The 20,993-nt window shown below is 49.7% G+C and overlaps 1 protein-coding gene across 1 annotated transcript in view; it reads left to right on the top strand.

Moving 5' to 3' along the window:
• The first annotated feature begins 270 nt into the window (after positions 1 to 270).
• Positions 271 to 20,993, top strand: part of LRRC73 (leucine rich repeat containing 73) — a 154,043-nt gene continuing 133,320 nt past the window's right edge. The window contains exon 1 of the mRNA XM_078647442.1: positions 271 to 1,539. Within this exon, the coding sequence (XP_078503568.1) occupies positions 1,268 to 1,539 (272 nt within the window). The 5' untranslated portion in view covers positions 271 to 1,267. The remainder of the gene's footprint in view (positions 1,540 to 20,993) is intronic.

The raw sequence follows: 20,993 nt of genomic DNA, 5'->3' as shown, positions 1-20,993 counted from the left end.
CATCAGCCCCCCCCCCCCCCCCAGCCATCGGGGCACCCGCTGCCCCAGCAGCAGCCCCCCTCCCGCTGCAGCAAAGCACCCCCCCCCCGCTGCCCCAGCCCCCACCCCTTCCTAGCCCCGTTCCCCCCAGCTCTTGCCCTCCCTATACCATAAACACCCCCACGGCTTCCACCTTGCCCCCAAGGGACCTCGTCTGTCCTAGAAATTACCTTTCCCTGGCCCCCCTGTATCCTCTTACAGCTTCTCCCCCCCCCCCCCGCAGTCCAGCATCCGAAACCACCATCCGCTATCACCCAAGCACCCACCCGCTGCCATAGCAACCACTCAGACACTGGGGCACCCGCTGCCCCTTCATCTGTCCTCCCTAGCCCCCCAGTACCGCAGCCCTGACACCCCCCAATCACCCCCCGCCCCAGCATCCACCATTCCCAATAGCACAGCACCCACCTGTTGCCTCAGCAACCCCCCTGCCGCCGCTGCATAGAGCCCTCCCCTGACCTCTGTGACCCACCCCCTTGTCACCCCCCTCCACAATGCCACCCCCACCCGCCTCGACAGAGTAAGTGCCCGGGAACGCACTCCCACCAGTGACCTGCAGGGGACCCCAGATGTGCACTGCAGGCCCTGCGCTCATTCAACTGTTTTACTGGAATTCGAACCTGGGACCGGCATATTACACAGATCTGCGCAGTCCGTGCATCAACCCGCTCAGCTATCTGAATTGGAATTTTCTACCAGTAGTTCGCAAACAGAGGGCCGCATCGGATGCAGAACCCACTCGGCTATCTTACCAGGACTGGAATGGATTTACAGGTTGCATTCAGACCTCTGCGGTAAACAGCTGTGCGATCTGACTGTAGTGGAAGCCTGGGAGCTGTTACTGCAAGCTCCAAACCTGCCGAACTACCCTGCTTACCCTAGGCCCGCAAATGGTGCACCATTTCTGCAGCTGGCACTCTTGATTTGCACTGACGCTTCTGAACCCCCTCAGGGCACTCAAAGCTGAGACCTGCACATTGCACTCGGACCTCCCAGTGGCAGGTGCATTAACCCACTAGCCTGGTATATTGGAATTTGAACTGCATGTCACTTTGATTTTCCCTCGGGTGCATTCCCCCACTGGACCAGCATCATCGTAAAACTGGACCCCCTGACCCCGGGTCGCCGCCCCAGGTGCATAACCCACTGATCTAGCTTCCCAGGAGCCGAGCCTGTGACCCACGGGCTGCACCCGGATCTCCGCCGCAGGCGCCCGGACCCCCTGAAGATGCTGCCCGGCTCCATCCAGATCTCCGGGGAGAGCCTGTCCAGCGCCGAGGTGAAGGACGTGGTGGACAGCCTGCGGGAGAACTCGGTGCGCCTGCTCTCGCTGCGGGGCTGCCGCCTCTCCGACCGGGACTTCGGGCGCGTCTGCCGCGGCCTGGCCGAGTCCCACTCCCTGGCCCAGCTCAACCTCAACCTGGGGGTGGTGGGCAGCCTGGAGCGGGTGCGGCTGCTGGCCGAGGCCCTGCAGACCAACCGCTCGGTGCAGTCCCTCTTGTGAGTATGAGTGACTCTGATTACAACAGATGTGTGTGTAAAGCGCCTAGTGCCGCCAGCTGCATTACTTATAACAGGCTCGTAGTATGTCCAGACAACCGCTCGCTGCAGTCCCTCTTGTGAGTATGAGCGACTCTGATTACAACAGATGTGTGTGTATAGCGCCTAGTGCCGCCAGCTGCATTCATCATAGCAGTCTCGTAGGGATGTGCAGACCAAAAGCTCGGTGGGTGCAGTCCCTCTTGAGAGTATGAGTGACTCTGATTACCACTACAACAGATATGTGTGTATAGCGCCTAGTGCCGCCAGCTGCATTCATCATAGCAGTCTCGTAGGGATGTGCAGACCAAAAGCTCGGTGGGTGCAGTCCCTCTTGAGAGTATGAGTGACTCTGATTACCACTACAACAGATATGTGTATATAGCGCCTAGTGCCGCAGCTGCATTACTTATAACAGATTCGTACATATGTGCAGACAACCGCTCGGTGCAGTCCCTCTTGTGAGTATGACTCTCTGATTACAATTACAACAGATGTGTATGTATAGCGCCTAGTGTCACCAGCTGCATGCATTATAAACAGGATCGTAGTATGTGCAGACCAACAGTTCGGTGCAGTCCCTCTTGTGAGTATAAATCACTCTCTGATTACCACAACAATAGTTGTGTAAGTATAGCGCCTAGTGGCGCCAGCTGCATTCATTATAACAGTCTCGTAGTATGTGCAGACAACCGCTCGGTGCAGTCCCTCTTGTGAGTACGAGTGACTCTCTGATTACAACAGATGTGTGTGTATAGCGCCTAGTGCTGCAGCTGCATTCATTATAACAGGCTCGTAGTATGTGTAGACAACCGCTCGGTGCAGTCCCTCTTATGAGTATGAGTGACTCTCTGATTACAACTACAACCAATGTGTATGTATCTATAGCGCCTAGTGCCTTCAGCAACATTATGTATAGAAGGTTCATAGGTATGTGCAGACCAGCCGCTCATGCAGTCCCTCTTGTGAGTATCACTCTCTGATTACAACTGCAATTACAATGTTTTATATCTATAGCGCCTAGTGCCGATAGCTGCATTCATTATAGCAGGCTGGTACATATGTGCAGAAAACCGCTCGGTGACTCTCTCTTGTGAGCGTCACTCTCTGCTACTAACGATTACAACTGCAACTACAATATGTGTGTATAGCGCCTAGTGCCACTTGCTGCAGTAGGCATAACCAGTTCGTAGGTATCTGCAGACCAGCCTTAAACTAGGTCTTCTGTCTAGAGCGGCACAGTGCATCCCCAGCGATTGCCACTATCCGGGGTTCTCTGAAGCCGGTCCTGGAGGGCCGGATCCAAGCCAGATTTTAAGATAGCTTCATTTATCTAAATGGGGATATGCTAAAAATCCCTGCCCTTTACACAACAAGCATTTGCTATGTAATAGGTCTCGCATTTATGCAAGTTTGAGCTATTGACATTGCAAATAACAATGCCTTTTATTTTTGTTTTCGTTATTAACTCGTTCGCTCATGACGAGCTCAGCTCATCATGATGCACAGTGGAGCTGTGCTCATGACGAGCTGAGCTCGTCATAACCGCCGCGGAACGCCCACGCGGGGATAATTTCCCTCCTTTGTAGGGCGTTCCATTGAGTGGCGGAGTCATGACGAGCTCAGCTCGTCATGAGCACAGCTCCACTGTGCAGCCTCGTCACGAGTACCGCTGCGCTGCGCGCGACCCCACTCCCCCCGCACCGCGGGGGAATTAGCCCCGCAGTGAGGGGTTAAAACATAAATAAAAGGCATTGTCATTTACAATGCCAATAGCTTAAACTCGCATAAATGCGAGACCTATTGCATTGCAAATGCTTGTTAGTGTGGACACCGGGAAAGTATGCTCAATGTATATGCCTGACTGACAACCCATCCTACCATTTGGTCTCATACCCGACAACCACCACTTCCACCTTCATCCTCTGTGAAGAGGTAAATCGTTGTTCTCGGCTTAACTAGGTGGGAGCGAGACACAACTGCTTTAGTTGTGAACTCTCTGCATAACTACCTACTACACACCCCCAGATCTTTAATTGTGCTTCACTTGCACTTTAAAAGGAGATGGATGGCTGGGTGTCTGAAATCCCACTGTCACTCTGATTTCTTGATTCTTTGGCTGCTTCAGAATCTGATCGAGCTCTGAGGTTCAAAGTAACCTCTGTGAACTTGGTTATGCAAAGGTTCCCTCACTTGGCGTGCCACATATGGGACGAGTGAAATAAAGTAGGCGCATGCGCGAGAAGCGGGTATACATCGACAAAGTAGTCTTCACAAAAGAAAAGTTTGGCATTCTCTGGATGTTTGTGCCTGGGTTTACTTATCAACCTTGCAGCGCTCACTTTTAAATGCCAGCCTGTAAGTGCAAGGATGCATGCAATCAGGTGCTTTACGTGATGGTTATCACAAGCCTTGGGGGCTTTGGCCGAGTACTTGGTATCGAGGTATGTGCCTACCCGGGAAAGTGCAAGCGGCCACAGGCAACGAGGAAATCGAACAAGCGCTGAAAGACAAGCGTGGCCGCAAAAGTTAAAGCGATGTGCAGCGTTTACCTTGAGGGAGCGAGCGCGATAATTGCAAACAGATGGCGCCGCTGCTCGCTCCCGCAAGGCAAACGCCACACATGCACGAGGGCTCATTGGGAACAGTGCAGTACATGCACAAGTTTCCCAAAAAGCCCTGAGCGTTTTCAAGAGGTCATCTCCTAAGCAGCGCTTGCGCGCTGTGTAGGCGAGACCTAAAAAGGACAAAGGGCCAGATGTAGGAGCCCTAATACCGGTCGGTAATGGCCGAATTCGGTCGTTACCGACCGGTATTAGGGTTTTCTGATGTAGGGGGCCTATATTTTACAGATTCTGTAAATTTACAGAATCGGTAAATTTACAGAATCGGTAAAATACCGAATCGGTATATTTACCGATTCGGTAAATCCATATGTAGCTAACACTCCTAAGAGTGCCACAGGCCCTTAACAGTCGGTATTTTACCACCCAATCCTATTGGGTGGTAAAATACCGAATTCAGGTGTGCATGCACACCTGTGCAATGTGACACACAGACATGCCCTTAGCGCATGTGTGTGTGCCACATGTCACACAAGCCTGTACTTGGGGTGCTAGAGGGTGTCAAAGTGACACCCCCTGCACCCTTGCAGGATTCGGTATTTACCGAATCGGTAAATACCGATTTGGTATTGCCCATTGATTCCTATGGGCTTCAAGGCCCATAGGAATCAATGGGCAATACCGATTCGGTATTTACCGAATCGGTAAATACCGAATGTTACAGATTCGGTAATTCAAATTAAAAATGTACCTACATCTCCCTCCTTCTAATTTACCGATTCATAAATACCGAATCGGTAAAATTCGGTATTTATGAGTCGGTAAATTAGAGTTACCTACGTCTAGCCCAAAATCGCTTATTTGTTAATGCAGGACAGCATTGGAGAAAAAAAGTTGCAGCAGCGCGATGACATATATGTGCTCATGTGTCAACTTTTGATTTACAGTTCCATGATGGTGGGTGACTATCATGAAGGGGTAATTAGAAAATATCGAAAACAGAGTACCAGAGTTAAAGGAGCAGACTGGGAACAATTTGCAGCTACAATGTCTTCCAAAACGTTTTTTTTTAAATGTAAAAAAAACAAATTTCAAAAAGAACTCCAAGGTCACAACATTAGAGGCAGGAGCAGGTGGAGAGGCGGTAGAGCAATAAAGGAGATTTGGGAGGGGGCTGTGGATGATTAAAAAAAGATAAATCCAGCCACGGACGGGTGGGATAAGCAACCGATGCACTGGGGGAGGTGAAAGCAACATAGAAAGACCAGGGCAGCTTAAGGGGGGGGGAGGGCAATTGACAAGGAAGCCAACCAGCAGCCTGCAATGGGTTGACTGTGTTGTCCACAATAGATCGTCAACAGCAGCCGGCTAAGAACTGTCTGTAGCTTAGAACTAACAAGCAAACATAAATAGCAACCGAAGGCTCAGGTAGTAGCTAATGATTCCAGAACGTAGAAACAGCAGAAAGAGTGTCAAAGAAAAAGAGGTGGCAGTGGCCAGTGAAAATCCCAAAGGGAGGGCAAATTAGATAACTGAGTGTGAGAATCATTACCCTAGAGAAGAAACTGAAGAACTTTGGAGCAAGGACACTAAAACATGTTGCCATGCCTGGAAGTGATCCACATGAAGATGGATGCTGTCATCAAAGAGATCAGAGTCCTGGCCTGCAGCATAGAGCCACTAGAATGTGCCAATGGATTCTGAGTCCAGAACCCTGATACGGTTCATGACTTACTAGGTTGAATAGGAGATAGATCTGGGTGAGGTAGAATAACCCATCTGTGTAGATTATTGTTACCAGCTGAAATATTGAAGGTCCTAACCACCCATGGGTCAGAAGTTGGTCTTACCTAATAATCAGACTCAACGATATGACAGAAAAGGAAAGAACAATGAGAGGAAGCCTCAGGAAGAAAGCTGAGCCCATGTATAGAGGACAGAGGAAATAGTTATTTACAGGCTGGATCTCTGAAACCATATGAATGAAGTCTTTCATAGTCAATAAGCAGTTGAGGCGGGCATCCCTCAGCTAAGCTCAGAGCGACATCGGAGAAGAAAGACAATGGCGAAAGGACCCACAGCAGGTGGAGGCTTCACTCAGTGAGACACCCCAGCTGAGCTGACATCTGCTGATTCAGGAGGATGATGATAGGAATTGTGTCAGTTGCGCTGCTGTTGGAGGTTAAGTTTGAGTTGTGCTTAATAATGTGGTGACATGAGCTGCAGAACATGTTACACCCGAAGAGACACAAATGGGAGTCTGAAGAGATTTCTGGCTCCACCAGGATGAGTGCCTCTCTGCAAAAAACAGTGCTCTTTATATGTAACTAGCTTACCCGTTGCGCGTTGCTGCGATCTCAGAAGAAAGGAAATTCAAGGAAACTTGTTATAACATTCAATTTACATTGTGTCATTTTTATTGAAACTTATTCATTTTAATACGGAAAACATTTCAAAGTGTTGTTTTACTTCTATTTATTTATTCGAGTGCTTGTGGATACACAATATTTTTTGTTTTTCTGTCTGGTGCGTACACAAATAAATCAGAAGGTTTTCCGACGCGTGAGCTGGCCGCATACAGTTGTCCATGTGAGAAGCACGGATTCTCCAAATCTAGTCCACACACTAGCAGCGATTGTCCTTGTGCTTTGTTGATGATCATTGCAAAAGCGAGTCGCACCAGAAACTGTAAACGTTTATCAGTATCCGAAAGATTATGAGGGCCCTGGGGGGGCCGATATTTAAAAAAAATTTATGCCAGAAACCTTCGCGGGAGTGTACTCAACAACTTCCCAAAGTTTCATGGCGATTGGATGAATGGTGTAGTAATGCATAAAGGACAAACAGACAGACAGACATACATTCGTTTTTATATATATAGATTGACAGCTCATTTGAAAGCTGTTCGATGCCTCCCTCCAGACTATCTTTCTACCCCCACGGACCTGGCATAAAGCCACCTGCTGTCTACGTTCTGCCAACCAGAACCGTCCGGCGGCATTAAAAAAGACTTGCACTTTATCTAGAGTCGGGTTATTCTACCTGCTGGGCCCCACCACTGGAGCTGCCTTCATCCCGCTATTAAGGATATAGACCCTCAAGTCCCAAGTTTAAATCTTTAAAAGAGAACAGTCTCCTGAGGTTGGAAGGCAGAGTTCGCTATTAACATATAACCCACATGCAATTTAAATCTCACTTCTCTTTTTGCTGTTTTAATTGTCGTTTTTCAAGGACAGATAGGGAAGTCACCTCTTTAACGGACACAACAGTGTTGTTTACCATCACCTCAACTTCTCAACCTGGTTTGTGTAACCTCACATTCCTCTGAATTACCATGCACCATTTACCGTTTGGTGGTAAAACATTTCTGTTCGAAATGTTGTGCCTGCTACTTAATTAAATGCAGGCATCTGCAGAAATTTTAAGTCCACATGTTACTCTCATCCCCTAGAACAGGAGTACCCACTTGTTTTAATCTCAAACAAAATAATATAAAGATGTTTGAAAAGCATAGCAGCTGGTACCTTCCACTGGACCCGTGGAGCATAATCCCAACGTTCCATACCTCAGGAATGAGTTCCTCCATGGAATGAGTTCCTCCATTCCTCTCGGCTCATGTTTGCGCATAAACCATAATTCCCCCGGAGGATGAGCAGCCCCGGAAAAAACCACCGCCAATGTTCTATGCTGCTCTGAATATTGACGCATTATTTTTATTTATATAGGCCCCTGTGCTCCAAAACAACACTTTGGATAAACGCCCACAATGAATAAACATGCAATGAAGGCTTTCATGTGTGTGATATGCGAAGTGCGCCACCTAACAATGGATCACGTTTGCCTCTGCGTGCCCAGCACAATGCTGGCTCCAAATCCAAAGGGGGAGAACGCTCGGCTTTCTGCACATGACACAGCTCGCGAGACAAGGATTATAAGCTTGATGAAGGGCACACAGTATGGCTTTCCGGAGGTGGGCTGGGCATTGTGACAGCGCAAGCAGCTGCTGAGAAGTTTGAAGATATTCGCGTGAAATAACGTCCGTCCCCGTCTCAATGAAGTGGGCTTCACCAGGTCTTGTGCAAAACGTGCACTCGCCATGTAAATGAAACCAATAAACAAATAAAATAATGGTTCCCAAAGACCAGCAGCTGGCATAGTAATTAAGACTTCGAGAAAACATAAGTTAACTTGCCTTTGGTTAAATAAAGGTCGTCAAGAGATTTCAGTCACACAGTTTACACTTACCTCATACTACACGTATTTGTTCATTGCTAATGGGATAGTTGGGAATTAACTCTCAGCAATAACTAAGTTGACATCTGTTAAACCACGAGGTAGCTGCGATGTGAAGAAAACGCTATCAGTGTAGGGTGACCAGATTCTCAAAAGAAAAACTAGTGGTGTCGTCTGTGCCGCGCGCTGATGCGCGCCCTAGACACGGACGGGAATGGGCGTAGCAAAGGCGGGACATGTGCCCGCCTTACGGGGGAAGCAAAACCACACGCACAAGCGTGTGGGTAGCTTTCTGAAGCCCATACAAGAGGTCTTGCGCTGCGCAAGCAGTGCTGTGCATTGCAACGCTAGGCGCGAGAGCTAAAAACCTGGGTACGGGTCAAACGTACGGCAAGCACCGCAACAAAAAAGGTGTTCACGGACCAAGGACTCCAGCAAGCCTGTGTGCTGGCAGGCCTACTTTTTAATCTGTACACTGCAGGTTTAGGTAACTTTAACAGCCGCCAATCTGTTCACTCCAAAAATTGGCCGCTTCTGATTGTTTTTAATGCAGTATGCAGACGATATGGTCCTAATGGATAGGCCTGGGTGGTAAATTCCGTTCCGCTCGTGAAATTTGCGGAATTTGGGTAATTTCGTGTTACGCGGAGAACTCAGAATTGCCAAAAATTCGGCGATTCGCGGTTTTGCAGAATTTTTTGCTTGTTCTCGCTTTCAAAATGCGTGTTCGCAAGATATTTCTCCCCGAGAACACAAACAGAGTTCGCAAAGAGGAAAAAAGCATTGCGAACGGGCGGAACAAGCAATTCCGCGTGTTCACTGAACTTTTGTGTTCTCGCAGAGATTTTTTACCATTTCTCAGAGCTTTGCGTAGCGCGACTACGCAAATTCCGCCCACCCCTACTAATGGACCGCACACGTATGGTACTGCAGAAGGCATTAAACGCACTAAGTACGTACAACAGCGCTAATAATCTAGTTGCCAACGCCAACAAAACTAAGGTGGTGATATTTGGACCTAATGCTAACAAACTTAAGCAACACTGGAGGCTGGGCAACTTGAAAATAAGCACAGCTCCTAAGTACAACGTTATGTTATGTTATGTTATATATTGTCTTTTATAGCGCTCGGCTACTCAAAAAGAGTGTCCCGGCGCTTTTATTGAGAACCTGTATCAAGGTAACACAACACAGCAATAAAAACAGATCAACAAAACAAAGAAACAGGATAGACAGCCTAAGAGGCAAAAAGCCAGGTTTTAAGGCCCTTCCTAAAGGTAAGAAGATTAGTGGCACCACGTAGAGCCAGAGGCAAAGTATTCCATAGCTGTGGCGCTAGCAACCTAAAGGAGCGGCCTCCAATACGAGCCCTTTTTACTCGCGGGACCACCGCAAGAAACAAAGATTCAGATCTTAGAGATCGGGCCGGGTGATAAAAGGCAAGTCTCCTTTGGAGGTATTGTGCTCCCACAGCATGAAGAGCCTTATAGGCCAAGGTCAAGGCCTTAAAAACTATCCGCTTCCGGATAGGCAGCCAATGGAGTGACTGCAGAAGGCTGGCAGCACTGGCTCGCCTGTTCAGGCCATAAATCGCCCTCGCAGCTGAGTTCTGGACGACTTGCATCCACTGCAAAAGATATTCCGGCAGGCCCAGATAAAGGACGTTGGAATAATCCAGTCTTGAACCAATCAAGGCCTGCACTGTCATCTTCCTGTGCTCCTCTGAAAGTAGAGGCAGAAACTTCCGGAGCATCTTGAGGAGACCGAAGCAAGTTCCCGTTAGACCGAGGATCTGAGATCTTAACGTCAGACCCTTATCCATCTTGACCCCCAAGTTCTTAGCCAACTGGGACGAGCAAGACGGGGGGAACATGTTTACAGGCCACCATGCCTGCCAATCCGGGTCCGAAGGACAGCCGAAGAAGAGTACCTCAGATTTATCTGAGTTGCACTTGAGGCTGTTCAGCTGGAACCATTTAAAAACAGCCCCAAGGCACTCACGGATACTCTCTCCATCGAAATCTTCTCCTTTCCTACACGAAAAGAGGAGCTGGGTGTCATCGGCATAAGATACGATCTGGGCCCCAAAGGACTCAGCCAATGCCGCCAAAGGGGTCATAAAGATGTTAAAAAGAGTCGGGCTCAACACAGAACCCTGCGGAACTCCGACTCCCAGTGGCGGCATCACGGCCGAGCTAGGTGAGGCCCAGACCGTTTGTCGGCGGCCAGCCAGAAATGATCTAAACCAGCTGTACACCGTCCCCAACTACCTGGGCGTGTGCTTCACGAGCAAGAGCAGGCCCAAGCAGCACATTGCCGCCATGGGAACAGAGGCTAAAGCGCTGACCTACGCCATGTGCAAATTAAATTAAGAAATGCACAACCCATCCACGGCGGCAAAACGAAAAGTGATAAAAGCCAAGCTACTGCCTGCAATTGCATATGGACATCTGGCATTTCCAGGGGCTCTGGTAAAAACTTTGGCAACCACACATTGTAGGGCTTTTAAAAGGATCTTTCAAATTCCCCGTTACACCCGGAATGCACTGGTAAGACTGGAGTTCAGATTAAACAAACATACGAAAACTGGGCTTCCATGGTGCAATATTATTGCAGAATCTGTGAGGCGCCCCCAAAAATCATGAAGGAAGTTTTAAAGGATATTTTCATTGAAGAGAATAATCCCTGGTCAGAGCATCTGCGGATTGCCTCCAGCAAACTACATTTTAGACAAACTGGCCATCGTTTATCCACCTTCCTGGGATCCTGAAAAAACTACTGAAGGACCAAGTTAGACATTCATCCTGGCAAGAAGACATCCGACTCATAAAAACCTCTGAAAGCAACATCAAGGTACTAGTCAATTCCTACAGGGACAAATCATGCCAGCATTACTGAAAGAGTGCACTGAATAAACCGATTTAAAGCAAATTTTAACAATCCGGCTAAAGTTGCTTCCAATAAAAGACACATTGAAAATGCCTAGAGATATTCACTGCCTGCAGATTGTGTAAATCAAATGACAAATCCTTGGCTCATTTTCTCGGCATCTGCCCAAGTATGATAAATGCCCCCCACACCTTAGTAAAACCTCTATTTTATAAATATGGCACCCGCACTTGCAAAGAGGCAACAGAACTTCTTTTAACTTAAAAACTCCAATGGAATTGACCAGGCTAGCTACCTAAATTTGCACGCCAGCTTCAAAGACTTTTAAAAGGAGGCTGTGACTATCGATTAACATTGAAAAAACCTGATACGGCTCCAAGCTGGAACGCAAACTTAAGTTACAGTGACGGCTCATGAACTTTTTTTTTCTTTAAGCCTTTTTAGAAGCAAAATGGGGTAACTAATAATGTGTTAATTTTAGTACGATCATGCTATGGTTTTGTAACAGTTTTTATTAATTGAAACAAATAAATGTATTCATTCATTATGCTAAAAATCTGGCATGGATTCGGCCTTCCAGGATCAATTTTGGAGAACCTCGGGTTAGACTATTTGCAGGTTTTCATCCCATTCCCTTCGGGTGATTGCTTGCCAGTTGTATGCCTGGAAACCGGAGACTGGCACAGCTTACCAAGCCTACCACTTCCAACAAGCATTGGAAATGCAATAGGTCTCGCATTAGAAAAGTTGGAGTTATTGGTCTTGTAAATGACATATTTTATTTATTTGTTGGTTTTTAAAATTGCTAAATTGATGGCTTTGTCATTTACAATGCCAATAGTTATAACTTTCGCGAATGTGACACCTATAGCATTTGGAATGCAACATGTTTTGTATTTACGTCACTTAGATGGCAGCTCTGGTCGTTAGGCCACATCTCTAGAGAGCAGGAGAGTGCAGCAGGGGAGAGAAGCACAGCAATGCAATAGGTCTCGCATTAGGAAAGTTTGAGCTATTGGTATTGTAAAGGACACATTTTTTATTTATGTGCTTGTTTTGAAAATAGCGAAATTAATAGCTTTGTTATTTACAATGCCAATAGTTTTATCTTTCGCAAATGTGACACCTATTGTAACACAATATGTGTTGTGAGGGTGAGTGAGGGTGAGGGGTTGAGGGTGAGTGAGGGTGAGGGGTTGAGGGTGAGTGAGGGTGAGGGGTTGAGGGTGAGTGAGGGTGAGGGTGAGGGTGAGTGAGGGTGAGGGGTTGAGGGTGAGTGAGGGTGAGGGGTTGAGGGTGAGGGTGAGTGAGGGTGAGGGGTTGAGGGTGAGTGAGGGTGAGGGTGAGTGAGGGTGAGGGTGAGGGGTTGAGGGTGAGTGAGGGTGAGGGTGAGTGAGGGTGAGGGGTTGAGGGTGAGGGTGAGTGAGGGTGAGGGTGAGTGAGGGTGAGGGGTTGAGGGTGAGTGAGAGTGAGGGTGAGTGAGGGGTTGAGGGTGAGTGAGGGTGGGGTTGAGGGTGAGTGAGGGTGAGTGAGGGTGAGGGTGAGTGAGGGTGAGGGTGAGTGAGGGTGAGGGTGAGTGAGTGAGGGTGAGGGTGAGTGAGGGTGAGGGTGAGGGTGAGTGAGGGTGAGGGTGGGTGAGGGTGAGTGAGTGTGAGTGAGGGGTTGAGGGTGAGTGAGGGTGAGGGTGAGTGAGGGTGAGGGTGAGTGAGGGTGAGGGTGAGTGAGGGTGAGGGGTTGAGGGTGAGTGAGTGTGAGGGTGAGTGAGGGTGAGTGAGGGGTTGAGGGTGAGGGGTTGAGGGTGAGTGAGGGTGAGGGTGAGTGAGGGTGAGGGTGAGGGGTTGAGGGTGAGGGGTTGAGGGTGAGTGAGGGTGAGGGAGGGTGAGGGTGAGTGAGGGTGAGGGTGAGGGGTTGAGGGTGAGGGTGAGTGAGGGTGAGGGGTTGAGGGTGAGTGAGGGTGAGGGTGAGTGAGGGTGAGGGTGAGTGAGGGTGAGGGGTTGAGGGTGAGTGAGGGTGAGTGAGAGTGAGGGTGAGTGAGGGGTTGAGGGTGAGGGGTTGAGGGTGAGGGGTTGAGGGTGAGTGAGGGTGAGGGGTTGAGGGTGAGTGAGGGTGAGGGGTTGAGGGCGAGTGAGGGTGGGTGAGGGTGAGTGAGGGTGAGGGGTTGAGGGTGAGTGAGGGTGAGTGAGGGTGAGGGTGAGTGAGGGTGAGTGAGGGTGAGGGAGGGTGAGGGTGAGGGAGGGTGAGGGGTTGAGGGTGAGTGAGGGTGAGGGGTTGAGGGTGAGTGAGGGTGAGTGAGGGTGAGGGGTTGAGGGTGAGTGAGGGTGAGTGACGGTGAGTGAGGGTGAGGGTGAGGGGTTGAGGGTGAGTGAGGGTGAGTGAGAGTGAGGGTGAGTGAGGGGTTGAGGGTGAGGGGTTGAGGGTGAGTGAGGGTGAGGGTGAGGGGTTGAGGGTGAGTGAGGGTGAGGGGTTGAGGGTGAGTGAGGGTGAGTGAGGGTGAGGGGTTGAGGGTGAGTGAGGGTGAGTGAGGGTGAGGGTGAGTGAGGGTGAGGGTGAGTGAGGGTGAGTGAGGGTGAGGGTGAGGGTGAGTGAGGGTGAGGGTGAGTGAGGGTGAGTGAGGGTAAAGGTGAGTGAGGGTGAGGGTGAGTGAGGTTGAGGGTGAGTGAGGGTGAGGGTGAGTGAGGGTGAGGGGTTGAGGGTGAGTGAGGGTGAGGGTGAGTGAGGGTGAGGGGTTGAGGGTGAGGGGTTGAGGGTGAGTGAGGGTGAGGGGTTGAGGGTGAGGGGTTGAGGGTGAGGGGTTGAGGGTGAGGGGTTGAGGGGTTGAGGGTGAGGGGTTGAGGGTGAGTGAGGGTGAGGGTGAGTGAGGGTGAGGGGTTGAGGGTGAGTGAGTGTGAGGGGTTGAGGGTGAGTGAGGGTGAGGGGTTGAGGGTGAGTGAGGGTGAGGGGTTGAGGGTGAGTGAGGGTGAGGGTGAGTGAGGGTGAGGGGTTGAGGGTGAGTGAGGGTGAGTGAGAGTGAGGGTGAGTGAGGGGTTGAGGGTGAGGGGTTGAGGGTGAGTGAGGGTGAGGGTGAGGGGTTGAGGGTGAGTGAGGGTGAGGGGTTGAGGGTGAGTGAGGGTGAGGGTGGGTGAGGGTGAGTGAGGGTGAGGGTGAGTGAGGGTGAGGGTGGGTGAGTGAGGGTGAGGGTGAGTGAGGGTGAGGGTGAGTGAGGGTGAGGGTGAGTGAGGGTGAGGGTGAGTGAGGGTGAGTGAGGGTGAGTGAGGGTGAGGGTGAGTGAGGGTGAGTGAGGGTGAGGGGTTGAGGGTGAGGGAGGGTGAGGGGTTGAGGGTGAGTGAGGGTGAGGGGTTGAGGGTGAGTGAGGGTGAGGGTTTGAGGGTGAGTGAGGGTGAGGGGTTGAGGGTGAGTGAGGGTGAGGGGTTGAGGGTGAGTGAGGGTGAGGGTGAGTGAGGGGTTGAGGGTGAGTGAGGGTGAGGGGTTGAGGGTGAGTGAGGGTGAGGGGGTGAGGGTGAGTGAGGGTGAGGGTGAGTGAGGGTGAGGGTGAGTGAGGGTGAGTGAGGGTGAGTGAGGGTGAGGGAGGGTGAGTGAGGGTGAGTGAGGGTGAGGGTGAGTGAGGGTGAGGGGTTGAGGGTGAGTGAGGTTGAGGGGTTGAGGGAGGGTGAGGGTGAGGGGTTGAGGGTGAGTGAGGGTGAGGGTGAGTGAGGGTGAGGGTGAGGGGTTGAGGGTGAGTGAGGGTGAGGGTGAGTGAGGGTGAGGGAGGGTGAGGGGTTGAGGGTGAGTGAGAGTGAGGGTGAGTGAGGGGTTGAGGGTGAGGGGTTGAGGGTGAGTGAGGGTGAGGGGTTGAGGGTGAGTGAGGGTGAGGGGTTGAGGGTGAGTGAGGGTGAGGGTGAGTGAGGGTGAGGGTGAGTGAGGGTGAGTGAGGGTGAGTGAGGGTGAGGGTGGGTGAGGGTGAGTGAGGGTGAGGGTGAGTGAGGGTGAGGGGTTGAGGGTGGGTGAGGGTGAGTGAGGGTGAGTGAGGGTGAGTGAGGGTGAGGGGTTGAGGGCGAGTGAGGGTGAGGGGTTGAGGGTGAGTGAGGGTGAGGGTGAGGGTGAGTGAGGGTAAGGGGTTGAGGGTGAGGGGTTGAGGGTGAGTGAGGGTGAGTGAGGGTGAGGGTGAGGGGTTGAGGGTGAGTGAGGGTGAGGGGTTGAGGGTGAGTGAGGTAACCTGGCATGGTAACCTGAAAAAAATGTGGGTGTGAGCCATGTGAAGGGGTCTGCGGTGAGTGTGAGACCCGAAAAGGCAGAAGTCGGGAAGGAGAGGCTGCGGGTAAGGGTGTGCACGAAAGTGAATGTGCACAAATGGGGCCATGCGGTGGGCGACCAAAGCAGAAGCGGCTGGCAGAATAAGCGGGCCAAGGCCGAGAGTCCACTGGGTGCACGCGTCCTACCCGGAAATGACTGGGGGATAGGTGGGGAATGGCATGGTAACCTGAAAAAAAGGTGGGTGTGAACAATGTGAAGGGGTCTGCGGTGAGCGCGAGACCCGAAAAGGCAGAAGTGGGGAAGGAGAGGCTGCGGGTAAGGGTATGCACGAAAGTAAAATGTGCACAAATAGGGCCATGCGGTGGGCGAACAAAGCAGAAGCGTCTGGCAGGATGGTGGTGCCGGAATAAGCTGTGCACATGTCAGGCCATGCTTCGAGTAACTTATAGAGATGCGGCTGACAGGATAGTAGGGTTGAGAGCAAAAGCGCCGAAGGGGCGCCTGTGTATATGCTGCTAATAATTAAAAAATGCATATGAGAACTGTATTATCGCAAATGATGGAAAAGATATCTCACCTGAAAGAAAAACAAGAAAGGAAACAAGACGGAGGGCATTGCTGTGGGGAGGGGGGGGGGAGGAGAAATGCACACGGCGGGCAGGGGAGGGGGCGGAGCGGGGAGAGCGGCATGAGGGTGTGAAGCAGCCGGGGCCTTTGAAGTGAAGCTAAGCTTCACTTCAAAGGTGTGGGAGGAGTGCGGCTGAGGGAACAGACGGCGATTTGGTGATGTGCACGCGCATTTTAGGTCAATGCGCTTGCGCATTGACCTAAAAGCCACGGGCACAGCACCAAATCGCCACAGTTAGGTAAACTTTGTTTAAAGCCCTATAGTCTCGCTTCTCTCAATGCGCATGCGCATTGATAGGTCACGAGACCTAAAAAAGGAGCACACTTTCACCCGTTCAAGAAGTGCTTTTATTGGTGGAGATGTATTCCTTTTTTGGTAAACAGGTCACTATATATTTAAGTTCAAGATCTATTGGCTTTGTCAATGTTTTTTAGTCATGTTGTACATTGTGCTGCAAAAAAAGAAAAAAAAAACACTGTTATGATGTCAATCTTGGCTGTGTCGTAGCCAGTCGTGGCTGACATGACTCAAAGTGGGGATGGGGGTTTGCGGGGGGGAGGGGTAATTAAAAAATAAAATAAACTTAGCTTACCGGGCCCTGCGCCGTCTCAGCTCCTGCACGTGTGTTGCGGAACAAGAAGCAGGCAGCCTCCCTCCCCTCTTCTAAGCCAATCACAACACTGCAGTGGCAGCGTTGTGATTGGCTGGGACGCCGATCAAACAGGTATCTATGGGCTGGCCATTTTCTCCATGTAGGCTGCATGCAGAGGGCCGACCAAACAGTCAGGGCCTGCAGCATTGGGCTAGCCATACATCCCCTGCCCTCGAGCAGATCCCCCCGCCTCAAACCAAACCCTTCTGCTTTCTCGCATGCAAGAAGCAGAAACATGAAATGGTATTTATAATACCATTTTATGTTTCTGCTTCTCACACTGCTAGAAAGCTGTGGGGCTACGCTCCTCCGCCCACATGGAGGAGCCGCCCCTGGTCGTAGCGCTTTTTTTCCCCATGCAAGTCAAGATGTTCTTATTGTAATTTTCTTAGATTTGACCAAGTTTCTTTCTCCTTTCATGTTTATAATTTGACATTTTATTGCAAAGTAGTTTTAGTTACCTATGGTTCCTTTATATGTGACATGATAACATTGAACATTGAGAGCACAGGCATCAGCTGTGTTTGTGAATCCATTTCGATATCTCTTCCCTCCCTTCTGGTTTCATGGTTTTATGTCTGAGAAGTCACTGACTCCCTGGGTCTTTCCTGCAGTGAACATCACACTCACGTGTAACAAGTTTTACTGCATTTTTTTGGCATCATTGTCGCCAACATGACCCTGAGTTTATCGCTCGCTGCTGACACAGGCCGTTATCAGTAGCTCACGAGGTCGAATCCCAAAGAGGCCGACTGAGCGGTCCATCATTTCCAGGTCGGTAAATAACTCGAGGATTGGATTAGTGGGCGGAGCCAGAGGTGTGGCTAGAAATAGCAAAACATACCAATTTTTAGTGTTTTTAGAGAGCTCGATATTCACATATACTGACATATTGGTGGCACTGTGAACGGAAATGCGGGGCATGAACTGCACATCTTGTTAGCATTTAAAAGGGGTGATTTGGAGCGAAAGGCAAGAACAAAATCTAGCCGAGAGGAAAAACTCTGAAAGCAAAAATGAGGCTGCTCGTTTAGCTTCTCAGTTTGAATGTAATTGCAAAGTCAAAAGTAACTTATCTTGGCAGTTCTATGAAAGCAGCAGAAATATAAATTTGATGTGGGTGTAGGCTTAAATCTCTATTTGAAATCTCCAGCTTTTCCAAATGCCATCCCACCTACCTTTAAGTACACGTTTCAGCACACCCATCAAATCACTTAAAGCTTTGCCACCGAGGTCCCAGAGCACCGGCCCAAAATATGCATGAAAAGCTCTAGCTCTCTTTCAAACCACCCTGCAAGCCAGGTTTTTTAGGTCTCGCCTGTCGATGCGCATGCGCATCGAGCAAGCGAGACTATGGGGGCTTATCCACTCTTTGTCCAACTTGCAAGGAATCGTGGCGATTCCTTGCAGTGCCCGTGACTTTTAAGCTCAATGCGCATGCGCATTGAGCTTAAAAGCGCGTGCACATGCCCCCAGCCGCCTGCCTTGCCTACTCTCCCAGCTGGTGCCGCTCCACCCCCTGCGGCATCAAAGGCTTTCACGGCCGGCCGGCCATGCTTTCAGTTTCACGACCGGCCGGCCGTGTGAAATGCATTTCAAAGCCCGCTCTCCCTGCTCCGCCCCCTGCTCCGGCCGAGACGCATTTCTCCTCCCTCCTCCCCCCTCCTGGGTCAGGTTACCCTGCTTTCTCTTTCGCTTTTTTTTCACTAGTGATTAACTTTTCCTTCGCCTTGACGCCGGTGGATGCAGCGTTTCCTCGCTCCTAGGTAGGTGTCTGGCTTTTGTGCAGTTGGAAGAGCTTCTCTGCAGCAGTTTTCTTTCGTTTCCTGTGTTTCTGTTGGCTCCTTTGAAGTTGGAATGTCATTGGAGTTGGGTGTTTGTGACTTTCTTCTCGGCTGGGCGGTGTTTTAATGCGGGAAAGGAATTGCGTGTTGTTTATTTTTATTTGTATAGCCCCATACTCTTTTCATGTTCGGTATGGTTACTTCTTGTTGGTCTCAAACTTAAACTTTCGCACAGAAGTGTCTGTAAAGTGAAGTAGTTGTTCTAATGTAGCTGTTTGGATGGCATCGCGGTGCTAGGCGCAGGTGAATTCAAATCAAACCAAGTAATTAACCCAGTCGAAAAACATTTAGGGTACTTTGTATTTAAATGATTTATCAATGCGTTTTCTTTCAGATAACTGAAAGGTGCAACACAGCATTTTAATGATGTTTACATAATCAGAACTGCATGTATTACGAACAGTAAATGCTGTGTGTTGAAATTCAAGTTCCGCTAACAAAGGTGTGCTATATGCTTTAACAAGTACCGCGCTACATGAAAAGCTAACACAGCATGTGAAAATAACTTTACTTTTCAGGAGCACGTGAACAATAACAACGTGCTGATATCGAATTAGACATGCCTGTTGTTTGTCAAGAGAGTGGAAGTGAGAACTTGTTGTGAACACTGTTTTTAAGTTGTGGTGTTGTGTCTCACTGAGCAGCGCCACACATCACGCATTTGGCATGTGCCCGTTTCACAAAATATCAGCACATTTAGGGAATGTTCCTCAGAGCTCAGCGCGCGTGGTCGGTGCGATAAAAACTTCACTTGTTCATGCACACTAATTGCCTGCCAGCGCCGAGTTATTTGCAGACAGACTGTACACCGCACCGCAGCCGGGTGCTTCATGCCAAAGTGTGCTCTGCAGAGTTTAACATGCTCATTCTCGCGTGGTAGCATGTAGAGAAGGTGCTTCTTGTGTATGTTGTCATGTATTAACATTAATAATAAATCGTATTTCGGAGACTCCAGCATACCTGGTACACAGGTGATTTGCAAGACACGTTTTATTTCTCTCCCAAACACAAACGCATGCAGACAGACATGCTGTTGCTGCAGAGGTCGATGAAATCTCCATAAAATTATCGAAATTAAATATAATTCACTGTTCCTTTGGTTTATCAACTCCTTTACACTTTTGAGTTGCGAATGTGTACCATTAAAGAAAAGAAAATACATTTAAAAAAAGTTCAGAGTGCCTACTTTCTGAGAGGTGTGAGGGCTCCAACAAATAACTTGAAGTAGAAGCTGGTTTTCTGTGTGATCTTGTTTTTTCAAGTCGTTTTTAGGTCTCACCCTCACCCTCACTCACCCTTAACCCCTCACACTCACTCACCCTCACCCACCCTCAACCCCTCACCCTCACTCACCCTCACCCTCACTCACCCTCACCCTCACTCACCCTCAACCACTCACCCTCACTCTCACTCATCCTCACTCTCACTCATCCTCACTCACCCTCAACCCCTCACCCTCACACTCACTCACCCTCAACACCTCACCCTAACTCACCCTCACCCTCACTCAACCCCTCACTCACCCTCACTCACCCTCAACTCCTCACCCTCACTCACCCTCAACACCTCACCCTCACTCACCCTCACCCTCACCACCCTCAACCCCTCACCCTCACCCTCACCCTCACTCACCCTCACCCTCACTCACCCTCACTCACCCTCACCCTCACTCACCCTCACTCAACCTCAACACCTCACTCACCCTCACCCTCACTCACCCTCAACCCCTCACCCTCACTCACCCTCAACCCCTCACCCTCACTCACCCTCACCCACCCTCACCCTCACCCTCACTCACCCTCAACCCCTCACCCTCACACAGTGCAATAGGTCTCAGACCATTTCAGTTAGAGCTTTTAGAAAGGTTTATGGCTTTTTTTATTTGTAATTCTTTAGCATAGGCTACAGGAAACAAAAATGCTAAACATTTACAAAAAAAACCCATAAACAATTCTAAAAGCACTAACTCTAATGGTGCGAGACCTATTGCATTTCCAATGCTTGTTGATGCAGCCTCCTTTGACTGAGCGGGGCGTTGAGGAGTAAGTCGCACCTATTAACAAAACATCTATGTTCATCAGACTCTAAGTGGGCCAAGGATCTCTCATGTTACCCAGCCCATTAGACACAGATCTACACACCCGCACTACTGGGCACTACATATTAAAAAATATAACATTAAAAAACAGCAGATAAGACATTCGACAAATGCACCAGGTTTTTTATTTTCCCAACTTACTTGATGTTTGTGGAGTTCAACTTCAGAGGCAGTCCAGGCCCCGTACAGAGAAAAGAGCAGAGTTGTAAAGGAGGGGAGGCTGGTGGGGCTGGGTCAGCTTTTCAGTTCTGGCTGGCTGGAGAGCAGATTTACGGCA

The sequence above is a fragment of the Lissotriton helveticus genome, chromosome 6 (genome assembly GCF_964261635.1).
Source record: "Lissotriton helveticus chromosome 6, aLisHel1.1, whole genome shotgun sequence".
Lineage (NCBI taxonomy): Eukaryota > Metazoa > Chordata > Amphibia > Caudata > Salamandridae > Lissotriton > Lissotriton helveticus.
This window is presented reverse-complemented; position numbering and strand designations above follow the sequence as displayed.